Source organism: Leuciscus leuciscus (genome assembly GCF_965113295.1).
Source record: "Leuciscus leuciscus genome assembly, contig: HAP1_SCAFFOLD_656, whole genome shotgun sequence".
NCBI classification, from domain to species: domain Eukaryota; kingdom Metazoa; phylum Chordata; class Actinopteri; order Cypriniformes; family Leuciscidae; genus Leuciscus; species Leuciscus leuciscus.
The window spans coordinates 425-19,624 of NW_028118084.1; the positions used below are offsets into that span (position 1 = coordinate 425).

At 36.4% G+C, this 19,200-nt stretch overlaps 1 protein-coding gene across 2 annotated transcripts; it reads right to left on the reverse strand.

The window, feature by feature from the left end:
* Positions 1 to 475: 475 nt before the first annotated feature.
* LOC309491872 (phosphatidylinositol 4-phosphate 5-kinase type-1 alpha-like) lies at positions 476 to 18,556 on the reverse strand. Of its 2 annotated transcripts, XM_082190892.1 has the most exons (16): positions 18,326 to 18,556; positions 17,935 to 18,052; positions 15,941 to 15,975; positions 15,348 to 15,437; positions 14,617 to 14,747; positions 14,384 to 14,501; positions 13,721 to 13,873; positions 9,093 to 9,392; positions 6,500 to 6,696; positions 6,040 to 6,123; positions 5,915 to 5,963; positions 5,730 to 5,814; positions 5,472 to 5,642; positions 3,822 to 3,948; positions 3,593 to 3,686; positions 476 to 2,382 (listed from the first exon to the last, which is right to left on the reverse strand). In XM_082190892.1, exons 2-16 carry the CDS (start codon positions 17,975 to 17,977, stop codon positions 2,380 to 2,382), a joined length of 1,680 nt encoding a protein of 559 aa, XP_082047018.1. In that variant the 5' UTR covers positions 17,978 to 18,052; positions 18,326 to 18,556; the 3' UTR covers positions 476 to 2,379. The 2 variants fall into 2 exon arrangements, with proteins under 2 accessions (XP_082047018.1, XP_082047019.1); XM_082190893.1 differs by lacking the exon at positions 17,935 to 18,052.
* Positions 18,557 to 19,200: the final 644 nt, after the last annotated feature.

Here is a 19,200-nt window from a genome sequence, read left to right on the forward strand (position 1 = left end):
CCGTTTCCCAAAGTGACGGCATCGCTGATTGGTTAACAGATGTAGGACACTGACGATGTTTGTAATCGCAAAGCTGATTGGTCGATAGCTCCGTCGCTGCTTCTCTTCCCGGTCGCGGCGTAGAAATATATTTGTAAATGCGTAGCGCCCACATGTGGTCGGAGGTCACGTGTCTGAGCACAGGATCGTTCTCTCCAAAAATGTAAATATCCTCAACTTGTTGTTCCAAACTTTCGCCTCGCCACTATTCACTTTCATTGTATCTTTTTCACAAACAATGAATATAATTAATGTCGACCGAGACAGTCATTTTACCTAACATCTCTTTTGTTTTTTGTTTTCACAGGAATAAGTCATACAGTTTTGGAACAACGTGAAATTTAAGTGCAGATGTAAACCCTAAAACACATAAGATGCCTTTAACAGGCTTGAAGAGATCATCTGATAGTAAAGCATAACACAGGAAGTTGATCTATTGACATTTTTTCAGTGTTGTTTATTTCAGTAATTTGCATACAGCATGAAATGTTACAATATTTTCCACTCCAAAAGTCTCAATATCCTCTGACAGAGAGCTGTAATACATGAATGTCATTGTAAGAGAGAAATATTTTAAATTATTTTTAAAGCTACTACTTAAGACAATTCTCAGTTTGAGGCAATAAGCATTTTCAGAGCAAACAGCAATTGCACTAGAATCCCAGATCGTGAGTGTACAGTAAAAAAACACATTCACCAACCCAAACAAATTTATCAGAACTTGCATACCGTGTCACAAAAACCTGCGATAGACAATTTGGAACTTGAGATAAAGAAATAAATTACAAGCAAACATACAAATAAATATGACTTTGTACAGGAATGTATTTTTTGTTCATAAAAATTGTCACAGAAAAAGTTACAGCAATGTTCCCTTACTCAACTACGTATCCATATTTCATATTTGCATCTTCATCATTAATGTCTCTGCATTCAGGCTGACTGATTAGCATGCACATTCAAAAATGATGAAAAAAATAAGTTTTGTTCAGGATTTAGTTTAGTTTGACTTCAATTCTCTTAACAAGACCGAGGCATTAAGAGAAGTTCCTAAGCTACACAGTCTATGTAACCTAAATTTCATTAAAGGATACCAGCACAGATGCTATATATTGTTTTACAGTAGCGGTTCTGCCAGGTCTGTCTTATTGTGCCCTAAAAAAAACTGCCATTTTAAAATCAATGCTAAAAAAGCAACAACAAAAAAACATTAGTCCTGCAAGCCAAAATACTGAATTAGGTCTTTTATACATGGTTTAATATTTCTGCCAATGTTACAAAAGTGATCTGTTGTCTTGTTTGCTTTTGCCTTCTTTTTCTTTCTTTCTTTTTTTTTTTTTTTGCAAACAATGTAAAGTTTAAGTAAATCAATCTCCAAACTTACTCCAAATATTTTTTTTATTAATTATGTTAATAGGTCAGTCACACATGAAAGACTGATATTTGAGAAAGAGAGAGGGATACTGTGTTTTTGTCTAGGTGACCCATGCAATCCGGCACAATCCACTTGCAGGCGTCATGCACAGTGAAAGGCTTCCTGTTCATTACAAGGCAAAATAACTCTTGTGATTAAGGCACATATAAATATTCAAAAAACATCACAGTACTGCATTTGAATCAATTTCTAAAACCAAATCGAACCTATTTTACAGATTCAAAGTTTTGAAAAAAAGTGTCTTGTTACATGATTGTTCAGGCAACCTGATCTGGATTGACTCATCCAACACGTTTTTGTTTTTTTGGGGGATATTCATGACATTTTCCTAAAATGTCTTTAAAACTCACAACCAGCCAAATGTCCTTTCTTCCCTTAGCAAAGTAAATAACGACTCCAGCAGATAGCTCTCCTTGGCAAACTAAGAGGAAAAAAAGACGCATGGTCAAATGAAGTCCTCAAAAGTCCAGTTTGTTCTCCAAAAGCCAGTCACATGATGCAAAGTTCTCATCACTGTTCTTCTGCTGTGAACATTATCAGGTCCTGGGAGTTCTTTTAAAAATGAAACTGTTTGAGAACAGTGATATCACACTGTTGAGGTATACAGTGGCATCTTTCTTTTGGTTCCATTTCTTAGCAGCAATATTGGATGTACTGACATCCAAAATATATATATAAAGGGGTGGGGGGGAGTGGGGGGTATCTTTATCCTAATGTTTTACAGTCTTATGAACGTGCACTTCTCTCTTTTGTAATCCAGATTCTCCAGTTTTCACTTCCTCGGATGTTTACAGCAACTCCATCTTACTTTCATGCTTTTCATTTTCATCCTGTTCCAATATCCTTAAAAGAGAGTAAATCTTTGTCTTTGAGGGCTTTATTTTGTCCTGTTCATCCACAGTCTTTCACTGCAACAGCAAAAGAAAGAATAAATAAAACTCTTTTACAACAGGGTAGAATGACTAGACAAGTAATCCAGCATGCTTTGTAGGAGGCAGATCACATATCCTGTTAAACGACACAAAGACCACATTGTAATTCGCAAAAGTGCATGCACTCTGAGGATAGAGAGATCCTTTAATTTCACAATCTTATTTGTTTGTTGGCATGGTAGACCAGAGGTTCCCAAATGGTTTCACTTCAGATTTTCTATTGTCAAGTGGTAACACAATAGTGTAGCAAACTGGTTATCGTACTAAAACTAACAAAAGTGTTGTGAAATCAAATATTCAAACCATGAATAGCTGGGACATTATGCAAACTTATTAAAGAGATAGATCACCTAAAAATGGAAATTCTGTCATAATTTACTCACCAATTTACTGTCTGTAACCAAACAGTTAATAGACCCCATTGACTTCCATAGTATTTGTTTTTCCTACTATGGGAGTCAATGGGTTCTTGGGCCTGTTTGGTGGCCCATATTCTACAAAATATCTTCTTTTGTGTTCAGCAGAAGAAAGAAACTCATACAGGTTTGGAATAACATGAGAGTGAATAAATTATGACAGAAGTTTCATTTTTGGGTCACTATCCCTTTAATATGGCAGGCTGAAAAAGATGACTGACAAGTTGTATATGCATAAACAACAGCACAAGTATTATAATATAAAGTGTTATAGATTGCGGCAGCTCCTGTTTGCTATTTCAGCTGACACAGACAATTGCAAAGACTTCAGATGGCGCCAACTCTGGATCGACATACAAAACTATCAAATATTATCCTTATATTCTAATCATTACAAGCACAAGTTGTAATTGCTGCCTAACATTTTCACTGGTTGTGCTTAAATTAATCAAAGCACATAACATATTATATCAAGGCTGTATAATACTGCCATATGGACTTTACTTTGATACACTGATCTCTGACTGATAACAGAATATTTCCAAAAATTGTACCAATGAAACAAGCGTTTTCTGTAAAGCTGCTTCGAAACAATATGTATTGTGAAAAGCGCCATACAAATAAGCTTGAATTGAATTCAGTTTGTGACCAACTAGTTGAGAACCACAGTTGTAGTAGGACATAAAAACACTTTACTCATGGAATTTACTCTATGTTGTTTAGTCTACTACACTGAAACAGATTGCAGGCCAGAACAAAATGTCTCTTACTTCTGACGTGCTTGTCTGTGGAACAATCTCACTGAGTGAAATGACTTCGACATCCAAACTTTCCCCTGATGACTGGGCAGCTATACTGCTACGACTGGAAATGAAATGCACCAATAGACATATTTATTATTAGTGAAAACAGTGAGTATGTGATAAAATGAATATTAGTAGTTGTAAAACTCATCTTTCATCAAATTCAACCTAATCATCTAGTCTAAACATCACATACCTCAGAACTGGAGTGTTCGTGGAGGGCCGAGAGCTTCCAGGAGAGGTTGCTGACAGGGTTGTGTCAGCTGAGCTACTCGTGATCTCATCTTCAGTGACCTGTTGTGGGAGCAGGTCAGGACGAGCACCTGAAAAAGAAGAAGTGCCAAAAGAGTGAGCGCTCCTTAGTCAATAATGATTTAGTCAGGGTTGAAGGGGAAAATCATGTTGATAATGTCTAAATCTAGGCCTCTAAAATGTCAGATGATTCAAATGCAAAAACCTCAGAGAACTGGACAGGCTTTATTACATGCATGTGCTGTAGGGGGCAGACATTTACAGCTCTCATTTGCTCTGTTATCAGCACACAAGGCCATCTAACTTTTAAACTACACCGTTATCATGCAGTATCTGCTAGCATTGAAAACATAGCACAACATGAACAATGTTTTCCATACTAGCAAGGGCAAGTTAAGCAACCCTGGCCACACCGCTGAGACCCACAAGTAGAATCTAAGTTTATAGATTGCAGGCAAAAAAGTAAGAGACCCATTCTTCTCAGATCAGAGAGTTTATACATTTATCAAAATCAAGCAATCATCAAAACAACACAGATGTAGAATATTAATATTAATGCCTAAATTCACTTAGATCACAGGATTTACATTAGTTTCAAGAGTTTTATATTTAATCTATTCTGACAACAGCAGTGCCGGGGTCATCCCTATACGCAAAGTACGCATGTTGCGTAGGGCCCCTGAACCACCAGGGGTTTGGATTCGGTTTCCAACAATTATGAAAACATGATCCAGCTTTCTGTTCCTTTCCTTTAAGCAGAGCGCGGTCACCATACGTAACGTCCAAATCAGTCAAATCATGTAACGTCACGTGTAAAAGAGCATTAAGCTGTTAAACAGGTGACTTTCTGTCCACGCGATCAAAGATGGAGAGAGACATGGACAAGTACAGCGGGTGTGCGTTTCAAGGGACAAATACCCACAAAAATATGCCAAAATGTCCATCTTGGGGACTTTTAATTCAAACCATCTGCTCTCTCTGTCATTTAATGTTAATCAAACAACAAAAGAAAACGAGAGAATCATTCACTGCTCTTCACTGAATAACATTAGTAAATTTAATATGAATCAGTGAATATGTAATACAGTGAAGACTATGTAATGTTTTATTTTATTTATTTATTTTACATTTGATTACTATTATTAGTAGTAGGCTAAATTGTTCATTTCATGCATTTGTCCTATTGTTTTTATTTTATTATTATTGTATTTTTATTTGTTTATTGTATTAATGAACATTACAACTCAGTGTTGTTGGTTGACAGTGAAACTGCTCTGAAAGAACAGCTTAAAGGTTGGGGGTCATTTTTCGGTTTTTATGAACGCATTGACTGACAGGAGCCCCCGGACAAAGTTTGGCTTAGAGCCCCCAGAAGTCCAGGACCTGCACTGGACAACGGTATAGAATTTTACTATCTATATCTATCCATCCCAACGCAGAATCACCAAGGAAACTTCCAAAACTGATTGAGGAAACAATCGCAACTATTTTTGAAATAATTCTTTTGGTTACCACAAGAATTTACAGTCTTATCTTGCTCAGACACCCTGCTTAACCTTCCTTTTTCTAGTTATCTCTCAATGTGTTCTCCTACCGCTGTCTCCTTGAGTGTCTGGGCTGGACAGCTGCACTGTAGTCTGCTGTGGCTGTGTTTGTTCTGCTGCTACAGGAAGGGATTGTTGTGACTGTCCAGATACTGCGATGTTTGACTTCTTCCCAACAGACACGGTTCCTCCTCGACTTTTCTTTGAGGGAGATGTTTTTACTAGCGTAAGAAAGAAAAAATGATTTTTAATGTGTCAGCACTTTAATGCAGCAGTTGCAAACGTTTCAATGTAACTATCAAACTTACAAGTTGGTCTTTTGAAGACTGCGCTGCACATAAACTTCTGGAAACGATCTGCGTAGAAACTCGGCCGGTGCACAGATACCGTGTCCTGCAGAGGACATCATCAAATAGTAGACAAAATATAAATATTCTTTTTTTATTTGTTAAGTTCGCTTTTTATTCAGTGTTTGATATGGTGTGTGACATACCCCATCATGCAGCAGAGCTTTCCATGAATGCTCCAACTTCTTTACAAGCCTAAATACAGAATGTTATTAGTAAGTTATAGGGATTTATTATGAAGAAAACACAAAGATGTGGAAACAAAGTCTACCTATAAGATTGAAGGATATCAATGATCCCGATGAAAACCAGCAACCTTTCTCCTTTTGAACTGAATGCTGGAATTCCTCCCATACTGCAAAGAAAGAAAGAATATTGCATGTTAGCAGTTGTGCAGGCACAAAGTAATAATTTCTCAGTAAGAATAATCATAACAGTACAATAGCATCTACAAACTAGGGATGTCACGCTGAGTGACTATACCTACATTTTTTTCTCATATTTTTTGGTTTTAATATTTATCTGCGTTTAATTTTTTTAAATTCCAAATAAATGCTGTTCTTTTGAACTTTTGATTCATCAAAAAATTCTGGGGGGAACATTTTTATCAGTTTCCACAAATATTATGCAGCACAACAGTTTTCAACATTGATAAGAAATGTTCGTTGAGCAGCAAATCAGCATATTAGATCATGTGACACTGAAGACTAGAGTAATGTAGAGTAACTCACCTTTCGTATGGCTGTGGTGAACTCTTGCCCTTCGTCTCCCCTTGAATAGACTCAATGGCTGTGCAATAAAGGGGCTTCTGGCCTGGTGCCTTTTTCTGGGTATCGTGCACTGCAGTAGACACCTCTTCACCTGCCCTGTCCAAGTTGTGGATACCCATCAGCAGACTGTAGTCCATGATCTTAAAGCTCTGTAGTACCTATAGATAAAAGGATATATAGAGGAAGTGTGACAGGCACATTTAGCAGATTCAAAATGTAGATTCAACCAAATATGTTTTTAAATGGGTCATGAATTGAGAATTAGAGGTCACTGTGCTATAAAAATATCCTGTAAAATAAAGAACTCAAAACGTTCTTGTTATTTGAACTAATAGCTTTTATCAAAAATCAAGCTCAGAAAATGACTCGTTTCAGATTTTGTCGCATTATTACATCATAGTGCGATGAAAGGGCGCCTCTGCAGAAGATTAACGCCTACTTCTACTGTTCTACATCATTGCCTCTTCAGCCCTGCCCACCGATGCACGCATGTCATGTAGTAGTAAATACGAGACGGATGCAAACACAGAATTACTCCAGCAACAAAACCATAGAGATGCCTCTAAGGTTTACAAAGTGTTTTGCAGTGCCAAGTTGTGGAAAAACAGTCTTTGCATTGCCATCCTTGTGATGCATAAAGTGTTTATGCATTCAGATCAAAAAGAAGGTCGAAAGCACTTGTCAGAGGCACAGAACTTCTTTTAGCTTTAGGTAAGTGCTAAATTACCAGCTTTAGGTAAGTGCTAAATTTTGTAAGGTAAATTACCAACAAAATCCAATCAGAATTAAATTTTATATAAGAATTAAGATTATATGTGTTTGCGCTTGTTATAATAGGAAGCAACATAATAGGCACAGGGAAGTGACAGGCGAGTTACCCCTCCCACTTCTGCTAGTTTTATTGAGATTTCTTATCCCGTGCAAATTGGCCATTAATATTACAGACGTCCTGTGGTAAAGTTACATTACTCCATCTACCCTTGTAAAACTAATCCTGTCCAAATAGGGCTTAACATTTAGAAAACTTTATTTTTTAACAAAGTTTAAGTCAGATCGCATCAGTAAGACACTGTTTGTTTGCTTCATTTGACTGCATATTCATTTTTGAACAAGACAAAGTTTGACGCAGACTTTTCAGATAGACTGAAAATAAAAGATGCAGTGCCGACTACATTAGACCCTACAGTAATGTTGCATTACACAAGTGTGAGTAACAGTGTTTATATGTTGCTTTGGCTGATACAGATCGTTTGATATGTACTGAGTATTTATACTGTAGCGCCGCAGTCAAACTGAAGAGTTGTGAGTTGCATTTGCAGTTCTTTCCTTTTCTTCGGCATTTATGGGGTTAATGAGTTGGATTATTGGATACAGAAGCACATAGAGAACGCTGCTTTTGTTATTGTTTTGATCTAAGTCATTCACTGTGATCATGAAAAGCTTCAGTGAGCGACATCTGTTTTTTTTTTTCAGTAATACATTACAACATGCTGCATTTTATTTAAAACACGACACTGCAAATGACAATGTATACGTTTTTCACTTCATCGAAAAGGATGAACTATGAATAGTCTACAAGACAGTGTGACAAAAAAAAAAATTATACATTCATTCATAATTCCATTTACAAGAAACAAACACCGTAAAAGTCATCCTTTTTCAATTATAACTGTGGTAACTCCAAGTACTTAAACTTTAATTTGCCACAACCAAGACTTGTAAACCATATTTAACACACATAAATGTTTCACAATGTTGGCAAATGTTTCTATGTAACAAGATATTTTTCAGCATTGGAAGTTTTCAAAACAATGCCACATGTGTAATGGCGGGGACGTTGAAATTATTATTTTAATATGCAAATATGTTAGCCATTTATAGCTGTTGGCGTTTTGAAAGTCTTGAATGTTTACTTACTGGAACAAAACAGAGTGTTTGAAAGAGAGCGTCAAAAACAGGATAGAAAATAGGTTTTTACTTCTAAATTAGGATTTTTTTCAAACTTTTTTCGGTCTCGCCCCCCTATAAACCTTTAAAAAACTATTTTGGTTCGATTCTGAGAATACTATGAAATAATATATTGTGTGCCTTATTCTGTGGAAGAAGCCACATCATCTCACAGAAGGATGTTTTCAAGCACTCATCTGATGTTTTGAAGTGAGTAAAAACATGTTACTAAATGTTGTCTTTTGTTTCATAAATGCTTCTCATGTTTGGAAAGATGTTTGACGCATGTTGCTTTTTCAAATGCATGTTATAAGAGACACAAACTAGCAATGCTTTAAGACAGAGCAGCATTTAATACTGATCACTGACAAGCTGCACACAAAAATAATTCTTGTTTACATTCTATCCTCTTTACTTGTCATTTATGTCGACGATCACTCCTGTAGCTCAACCAGTAGAGCATGGCACTAGTAATGCCAAGGTCATGGGTTTGATTAATAGAGAATGCATGTACTGAAGGAATGAATATCTTGAATGCAATGCAAGTGGCTCTGAATAAATGGGTATGCCAAATGCATAAATGTATATGTAACTTCTGTCTCCTTACCCGACAGTCTCTTTGAATGGTCCTACAGAGGGCGTTGTAGTGGTCACTCTCCAGCAGTATGCCCTCAGGCATGTCCTGCATAAAGTCTAGGTCTTTGAACGTGGGCACACCCTTGGACTTTTCTTTCGGCGAAGCACGTCGCTTGTATGTGGAGCCCTTCAGGTCGAATTTATGGTGCATGGGTACAGCGCATGGCAGCAGGTTGTTCATCACTACGATTCGGATGTTCTTCCCCTCTGCCTGAACGCAGTAGAGACCGTAGAACTTGGGAAGCAGCGTACGCATGTTCTGGTTCAGGTTCTAGAAGACAAATGGTGAATTATATGCAGGAAACTACTTTGCTTATAATGTTCAAACAACAATAGAATGAACTAGATAGCATTTTAGAACGAAATTTTTTTTTTGTAAATAAATTAGAGCTGTCAAAATTAACACGCATAATTTTTTCAGTTTAACACGTAAAAAATATTTAAGGCAATTAACTCAGCATTTGTTTTTTCCAGTCATCCTTTGGCTAGTGTAACATTATATGACCACGCTCTTATTCAGGCAAATGTTTTTAAAACATTCAAGTGCGATAAGACACAAAAGAGAACGCGGGTCTGTGAATCTCCTGTCTATGTGACACACACACGATTCATGCGCAAAGAAAGCCGATTCAGACAGCATTTAAACGGACAAAACACACAACATTATGCCAAAAGGCCATTTTTTTCCAGAGTATCCTCGCAAGGAGTCTTAAATAAGGTTACATGAAGTCTTAAAAGAATGTTAAGAGTTGTGAGAAAATGGGATGCGTGTCAGATCCACGCGATGCGAGTCAGGTCTTAAAGTGACAGCAGCCCAATAAACCTGCTGCTGTCTGTCAGAAGTGAAGTCCTGTCTCTTCACCTGCACAAAACGCACCTAGGCACGGAAGATAGCATCGTCCTTTTTCTTGTTCGGAAACCTGTGGACTCAATCTCCTGACAGCCTATAATTCACAATAATTTACCATGACGATGATAAATTGAAATACAATAACTACCGAAAACCCACTGAATCACGACCACTCCTACTGAATACCAATCTTATCTGCACTGAGAAAACGCAGAGCCCGGCAAATGACTCCTTCTCACGACGTAATATGATGCAATGTTGAAAAAAAAGAAGAAACTTTTTTTTAACACGTTCAAGGACACGTTCAATGTCTTGCAAACAATTGTAAATCCTGCATTACCTATTCATATGGTACTTTCATACAAGGTTATATATGAATTAGGGCTGGGACAACGCGTCGACGTCATCGATGACGTCGACGCAAAATATGCGCGTCGATTCGTCAGACCCAAAACAAAGATGGCGGCGCCGGAGAGTAGTAGCAACACGAGTGGCTCCTCAGACTTATGAAGTGCAAGGCGGCACGCTAGGGTTGGGCGGTATTACGGTAATATCGGATACCGCGGGATCTTAAAATAGCACCGGTATCAGTTTCAATACCGTCATTACCGGCACTTATATAGCCTATAATATATATAATTTATTTATTGCCTAAAAACTGCTTATGTGTGGTTGCAGTTTGGCAATATTTCTGGTTCCAACCGCATGAGAAGGGAGAGGCGGTAAATACAAGAGATGTAAACACCTCTAACCTAATGTCGCATCTCCGAAACAACCGCCCACTCACTGCTGCCAGGATGCATTTTGTTCTCGAGTTCATTAAATAAGCGCATTAAGTTTCGTATTTGTTAAAATATTATAATGTTATTTTTTCCATCTTTGTTGATTATGAAAAGTGAACGGCACAAATAAGATGGGATGCATCGGGAGTCAGACGATTTGACCACTTCAATAAATTTCGTTTTGTAAAAGGCCTCTTTAAAACGAATTTCGTTTTGTATATATTGTTTCTTAATTTTAATACATTTTTCATCAACCAATTTCCTGGATAATCATGACATGATGGGCATGCCGCGGTCACTTGCATTGAAATCTCATAAATTAACCGAAACTCAGTGTAGGCTATGCCTCACAGACATGGCAAATATATATAAATAAAGCTTGAAATGTATTTAAACGAAACAATTCAAAACGAAAGAAATAGGCTACTCACTGATTAGGCTGAGTAACCCATGATGTGCATTTCTCTCTAGGCGCGTTCATACGGAGATGCGATCGTCAATTTCATTAAACGAAACCATTCAAAACGAAAATAAATAGACTAGCCTAACGTACTCTCTGTAATCCATGATGTGCATGTCTCTCTATAGCGTTCAGATGCCGATCGTCAATTTCTTTAAACGAAACAATTCAAAACGAAAAAAAAAAAGGCCACTCTCTGATTGTGTAATGATGTGCATTTCTCTCTATAGGCGCGTTCACTACAGAGATGGCGATCGTCAACTTCCATCTTTGCAGAAAAGTTGTATTAATAAAAATCAATGGACATGTGTCACCGGATTACAGAGGCACTTTTTGCTTGTTGCACGCACACAGATATTATGTTGAATAATGGTGGGCTCCGGCTCATAATAACAGTTAATGCCGTCGGCCTGACTCAGACACAACGTGCAGGGGTTGGGCTTGATTTTTTATTTATTTTTTGCCCGATCTGGCATTCAGTTTCTGAACGGTGTAGGCACAAGCCAACAGTTTGGTGACGCCGTCTGAGCCCATTATGTCATAATTTTTAATTAGTCACGGTAATACCGTATACCCCGGTAAAATAGGGAGGAGGTTTGACGGTATCAAAATTCGAATACCGCCCAAGCCTACGGCACGCACTCGTTCCTCTGAGAGTGACTGAGAGTACTTCTTGCAAGGCTCGAAATTGCGCATATGACAGGGCGCATATATAAGTACGAGAGAGAGCCCCGGCCGCGCGCGCGCACTCACCGTCTTCAATCAACACGAGCGCTGTCTTGCTCTCTCTCCCTCGTGCATATTAATCAAAATCATTAGACACGATAGAAAAAGGGCGGAAGACCAAAGTTTCACATGGAGCATTCTGAGATTTTTTTTTTCTCCTGAATTACCGTGGAGTGTGAATTGTGCTAAAAAATAAACTGCCGGGATAATCACACAACGCGTGCCGTAGGCTACACGTCCACTTATTACACGTCCGATTCGCGAACTAATGACTCATTTGAACCGATTCAATGATTGGTTAAAACAACTGATCTGCCCAACACTGAACTCACACACTTGTGTTGTTGTCTGAATCGGTGTATAACAAATCGGTAACACTTTACAATAATGTTCCATTTATTAAATTCTAGTTAACTACTTTAGTTTTTTTTTTTTTAAAGGTGAGTGGCAGAGTGTATTACTATACGTTGTTGTTATTTTTATGTGAATGAAGAATTAAAAGATGCACTTTTTTCAGTAAGCTAGGACTATGTGTTTTCAACAAATGTTCAATTCTGTTGGTTCAGGAAGGACGCCATGACAGGCTGCTGTTAATTTTTATTTATTTTTTGTTGGAAAAGCACTCTCTGTGTTAGCTTAAAGCCCTCAAGTTTACATTGGTTACTGTATTCTTTCAATTGCTCTAAACAAGTATTTTGGGTGACCTTTTTATTTTTTTATTGAATGCTAGACATCAAGTTGTTGTTATTTTCATCTGAAAGAAGAATTACAAGATGCACTTTTTTTCAGTAAGCTAGGCCTGTGTGTTTAAGGCTTCAAGGTTTTATTGAATGCTACCTCTGACTAAGAATGCTTTACTTTGCACTTGTATAGTCTTTTATTTTGGAATTTTAATAGCAATAAACATATATTGCAATGTTAAAAAATTCATGGTTTTTTTTCATTCAGATATGTAAATCAACATGTGTAAATTGCTATTAGTCAATAAATGGGGAGATAATCGATAGTCGAATCAAATTGAAATCGAATCGGACTGAAAAATGAATCGTTAGATTAATCGATGCATCGAAAAAATAATCGCTAGATTAATCGTTTAAAAAATAATCGTTCATCCCAGCCCTAATATGAATTAAAAAAAAAACTGCAATATGCCCTTTAAGGATAATCAAAGAACAAAAGAAAAAGAAAATCACTCACTGCTCTTTACTGAATAACTTTTGTAACTTTAAGGATTAATTTATAATATATGCAGTGAAGACTGTTAGACCTAACTGAAAATCTTAAAGCACTGTTTACAAGATTAAATGGGTCAAAAACAATGAAACCTGGTCTGACACTGGGCTAATAGAAAACATTTAGCCCTGATATATTGAAAGGCATAGGTGAATGTGACATTTATTATGGGTTTATGTGAAGATTGTTTGCCTAATAAATGTTAAAATGTATACCTTTCAATTATACTGTAATGCTGAATGGCTATAATTAATGGCAAAAACTGAGGGGAAAAAATCTATTTCATAGAGACATCAGTAGCGGTATTGGTATCGGTGATGCCTTCTTTCATAAAAAGATGCAATTAAACAAATATTTAGACAACGGTCATTATGTTGTTTCTACATTATTTTGGAGATTAAATGTGAAATTATTACAATATAAAAATATACTTAAAACGTCAATGTTAGGTGCGATTAATTGCAATCAATTACAGAAAAATGTGCGACGAATTAGTTAATTTAATTGATTGACAGCACTAAAATAAATACAAAGAAACCCTCACTTACCATGAAGTAACCTGGCAGGAGTGTTTGCAAGAATTCTGCCTCTTTGTGTTGTACAGTCTTAATGATAAACTCATCATCAGCAGAAACGTAGAAGAGAGACCCGCTTGCTCCAGGGTTAGACAACTCGATAAGGGGTTCATTACAAAGAGAGTACTGCAGAAAACACACACACAGCAGATAACAAATGACTGGAGTGTTGCATGTGTCCATCACTGAGAAGAGCTTTTGTTCATTAAGTTGTAATCTCAAGCAAGAACAGCAAAAAAATAAATATATATATATATATATATATATATATATATATATATATATATATATATATAATCCTATTAAAAAAGAACTTGGACTGAACAAGACAAAACCAAATTAACCTTTTTAGATGGAAATTAATTGATCATGCATACATTTTTTATGGCTTTTTCAGTTAAAAAGACTTCTTTGACCAATTAATTAAAAAAGAACCACCCCACAATGGCTTTCAAGCAAGTTTAACTCTACACAAACTCAACAGTAATTTCCAGCTGATGAAATATTTTAGTCATTCACAAAGATTCCAGTAAAACAAAACACATGACTATTACAGGTCTAAAACACACAATTTTAAAATTCCCATATATTTCCAGGAAACCATGGGAACCCTGTTTAATGAACAAACAAGATTACCAGGTAGTCGTCAGGTCGGATCCCAAACATCTCTCTGAAGTAGCGGAATGCAATGGGAGCATAAGTTTTAAACTTGAAGTCACCATGGTGATGACCTGGAGTTGAGCTACTGCCTTGACTGAGAGGAAGACAAATACAAGCACGTTTAAGTACACAATGTGTGACTACTAAAGCCAACCGTTCCGTCATCTCATGGCTACTCTAACTGTATGCAGACACGTGTACAAACGCACCTGGGAAAGAAGATGCTTTCTACCACTTCGAAGTCCTGCATGAGCACATCTCTTTCTGGCTTCTGGCTCAAGCTTCCCACGCTGTGTGTGATGCCCAGCTGAATGGCACCTTTCAAGGCAGATGATGTGGTCTAAAGATTTTCAACAGAGGGCACATGATGAGCAGAATAAGAACATGGTAATGTGTAAAGGCCCGTTCACACAAAGAACAATAACTAAAAAAGTTATGATCTTTCATCAGCTGGAAAAAAATGTGTTCTGAAAGTGATTACAGTGATATTGTTTCTCTGTGCCGTTATCGTTATAGTTGTGGTGTGGACTCTGCTATTCTTTTATATTAAGAACGATTTTTAGAACCATGTCGTTATCGTTATAATTATCGCCCTTGTTGTAAACGGGCCTAAGTACACAAAAATACAAGACAGTTAATCTGTGACTATGCAGAAATATAGCACTAACGCATGGGTCTTTAATAAAACTGAAAGGGAGGCCGCAATAACACAAGGCCTGCTAGTTTTACCTGTATTTACATGCCCATACCATTTACTAGGCTATGTCATTGTGCCACACAGATAACACAATAATAATATATGTAGATATGACAGATTCAGGAATGTGTGTCATTAAACTGAGATTGGAAGTTGAACTGCTGATTCTTTTGATCTGGTCTTATCTCCAACAAACATCTATTTTGAAATATTTACAGGATATCAAAAATACACAGCTCGAACCTTTTTATACGTAGTCTCCCCTGTAGGGTCAATTCCTCGGTGGCCCAAGGTCTTTTTGTTCGTCTGGGATGAGCTTGAGATGCTCAGACCCTGAAAGATAATGACAGCTCAATAAACACATCAGATAAGACAAAAACTTTGAACCAAAAACATAAAACCATTTATATTTAAAGCAACTGTACAACTGTAATGCCAGATTTTTTTATCTGAAACTGCAATGACTGACAGTTATACAACCATAGAAACAGATGGGACAGAACAATCTGATACTGTCTGTCAAAATATAAGCAAACTAATAGACTTGCCACATGTTCTGTGTATGTTTCTTTGTCCTTCATTGTATTACAAATTTTTCACATGATCTTTTTATAAACTATGATTACTTATAAACATTTGAAGACAATAATTAATTTATAATTTCAAATAGTTAACTTAAATAGTAAATTAGTTTTTACAATGGTATCAAAATTGGTACAAAGAAGAGAGAACCATGACATTTTTCTGGTATTGGTACCGACTACTGGAATTTTGGTACAGTGACAGGACAATGTGAAGTGGAATGTGAATATGAAACTATTAAAGCATATAATTACCTCCGAAGAAGCCATCTTTCGATTTCCAGGAACACCTAGAGTAGAAAAAAAACAAAAACGTATCCGTGAAAAAAGCCATTAGGCATTACGGTGCATGTATGGATTGCAGCTAGTTGAATTATAATAAAGTATAAGATTCTTGCCAAGTAAAAATACAGAGCTCACACTTCAATATGTGAAGCATGAAACTATCTTCTTAGACTTTGCCCTATGCACTTTTCCCTATGCACTGGGATCCTAACCAGACACTGAAGTGATTATAATCTGCTTTTGTGTGAAAAGCTACACCACAAATAAAATGCAAAAAAATGCAAATACAAATGCTAAATAGCTTTTCAGACTTGAGATGTGTCGTTAACCACAATTGTGAGTGTAAACATGCAGCATGCACAGACACCTGGGTTTCAATTCCTTTGTTCTTCCATGAAAACACTGTAACCCAATCACACCAGCTGAGTCTGAGGTGGCACTACGATTAAAATAAAGACAAGCACAACCCAAGCAGTCATGGGCCTACTACAGACTGTCTACAACACTGATATTCAAATTAGAGATCATATGCAAACACAGCCACACATGTGCTTCTACACACATGCATGTACCTTTCTGCTGGAATAACCTCCAAAATAAAGACATCTGAAGAGTGACAACAGTGATTAAAGAAACAAAACAAACATTTCTAATTCTACCATCACTAATGAAATATTAAAAAGTGAGCATCTTTAACAGTCCATTATCATATCTCATTTTGTTAGAAAGCATTCATCACTTATCTGAGCACCATAATACACATTTATATTATATATGTGCCGCTAAACACTATTATAAGAGCTATTGGATATCTGCAAATTATGAAATCATCATGTGTGCTAAACTGAAGGGGCAACAAAAAAGGAAGAAAAAATAATAATGAACATCCTGCCAGCAAAAACTACAAAATCTAGGTGAATTAGCTAATTATTTTGATGTAATGGCTGATAAACAATAAATTACAAATTTGGCCATTCTATATATATATATATATATATATATATATATATATATATATATATATATACATATATATATATATATATATATATATATATATATATATATATATATAGTATGCTCTATAGTACCGGTCAAAGGTTCGGAAACAATACTATTTTTTATGTTTTGGAAAAAAGTCTCTTCATCAAGCCCACATTTATTTGATCAAATACACAGAAAATACAGTAATATTGTGAAATTGGCCTATTATTACAATTTTAAAAATGTTTTTCCTTTTTTAAATATACTTAAAAATATAAACAAAGCTTAATCTTCATCAGCCATTACTCCAGTCTTCTTTTTTGAATAAATGCTGTTCTTTAAAAAACAAAAATCAAAGAATCCTGAAAAAGTATCTCACAGGTTCCAAAAATATATTAAGCATCACAAATGTTTCCAACAATGATAATAACAGAGTATCAAATCAGTATATTAGACTCTGAAGACTGGAGTAAATGGCAATGTAAATCCAGCTTTGCATCACAGAAATAAATGATATTTTAAAGTATATTAAACTAGAAAACCACTGAAATAATATTTCACTTTTTTTTCTGTAGTTTTGATCAAATAAATTAGTCTTGATGAGCATTAGAGACTTCTTTCAAAAACATTAAAAACTGTAATGTTTCCAAACTTTTGACCGGTACCCGGTACTAATATATATATATATATATGTATGTGTGTGTGTGTGTGTGTGTGTGTGTGTGTGTGTGTGTGTGTGTGTGTGTGTGTGTGTGTGTGTGTGTAATGTATGGTTCAGTGTACTAACGTTAGCCTATACAGTGGTGATTGTTCCACGTGTGCTCAAAGCACCATAACTACACATTTCTTGCATTTAGGAAACCACACGACTAATTTACTATAGGTGAACTCATTCTTTTGAAGTTAGAGCACAGTAAAACAGCTTCATCTACTTTACACGAATGTGTCATAAACAGCAAGAGGAAATAAAAAGCTCTTACTGGAGCTCGCTCCATCCGTGGAAACTACAGCCGGCGTAGCCATTTTCTGGCGGAAGTTTCATATGGTCCTGCTTGTTTTCACTTGTGGTTTATGCAACACACACACACACACACAGCCCTGAAAGATCGCAATGTCCAAACAAAGTCTGTTAGTCAACTCAAACCTGAAGGAAACTAACTGATGTAAGGTTACACAAAGTTGCTTAACTTAGTGTGGCAGTATTTTGCCATGATATGTAGGGAGTGTGGTGGTTACACACTACTTTAACCTGTCTTCCTTTTACTTTATCATTTAAAAACACTCGCTATATAAAAATGTGTTTGTTTGCTTACTTGCATACTATGGCTTAGTGGCTAGATACCCACAACAACAACAGGTAAGAGCGCTTACCTCAACTTAAATCTCTTCGTTTTTTACTCAAGAATCAAAAACAATATAGTTAAACTTCTGTTTATGTTCGCAGAACGGCTCAATGTCTCGTGCGGACCTCTGAGGTACTCGAAATTGTTGTTATTATTACTTTACTGGGTCCATCCGAATTCCGAAGTAAATAACCCGCTGAATCGCACGGAAGCGTCCTCGCTCCTCTCGAGCCTCCTCCCAAAACAAGCGGAAGTGACGTTGTTGTGACGTTGAATGGCTCATTCTTGGACAAATCTGTTTTCTACAGGGGGCGCTCGACTGAGAAATGCCACTCCAGCTTCATTCAAAACCTTTTGCACTTTCCCCGGACATTTGGTCATTTCTAAACTTACAAGAATAGTTCACTGAAAATGAACGTAAATTAAAGCGGTCACAAAGGACCTGTAGCCTGAGTGTCTTTTTTTTGCTTTAATAAAATGTGCTTATAGGCAAAAAATGCTCAACAATAATTACATCTAGGCTATTACAAATCATGTGCAAACCTTACAGCTTAAAGTAAGCTTTGACTGAGCTGAAAATACACTGGAAGTTTGCTATATAAGACTATTTTATGGAAGGTAGTTGCAAGTCCAGTTACATTTATAGGCCTATATAAAACGCTTTTTACATAGATTGTTTCAAAGCCGTTTCATTGTATAAACAGTAAAAAACAGCATTACTGTTGTAAAATCCACTTATGAAACGACTTCAGTTTTAGCTGTAAAGAAGCTCTATGGAAGACAGTCATTTTTCAGCTCGGTTTCGTTAAATGTGAATTCAATTCAGATCAATAACGGTGTCAATGTTGCAATTACACAAAGTTTGGAAAAAGTTCATTTTAGCTATAAAGCAGCTCACAGAAG

Excerpts from the sequence above, each read along its gene's own strand:
- LOC309491872 (XM_082190892.1), bottom strand. The coding sequence starts at position 17,977 with ATGGCTACGCCGGCTGTAGTTTCCACGGATGGAGCGAGCTCCA. Across the intron at positions 14,748-15,347 it reads GGGAGACTACGTATAAAAAG|ACCACATCATCTGCCTTGAA; the intron begins GTTCGAGCTGTG and ends GAAAATCTTTAG. Across the intron at positions 5,815-5,914 it reads AAGCTCTGCTGCATGATGGG|GACACGGTATCTGTGCACCG; the intron begins GTATGTCACACA and ends TGTCCTCTGCAG.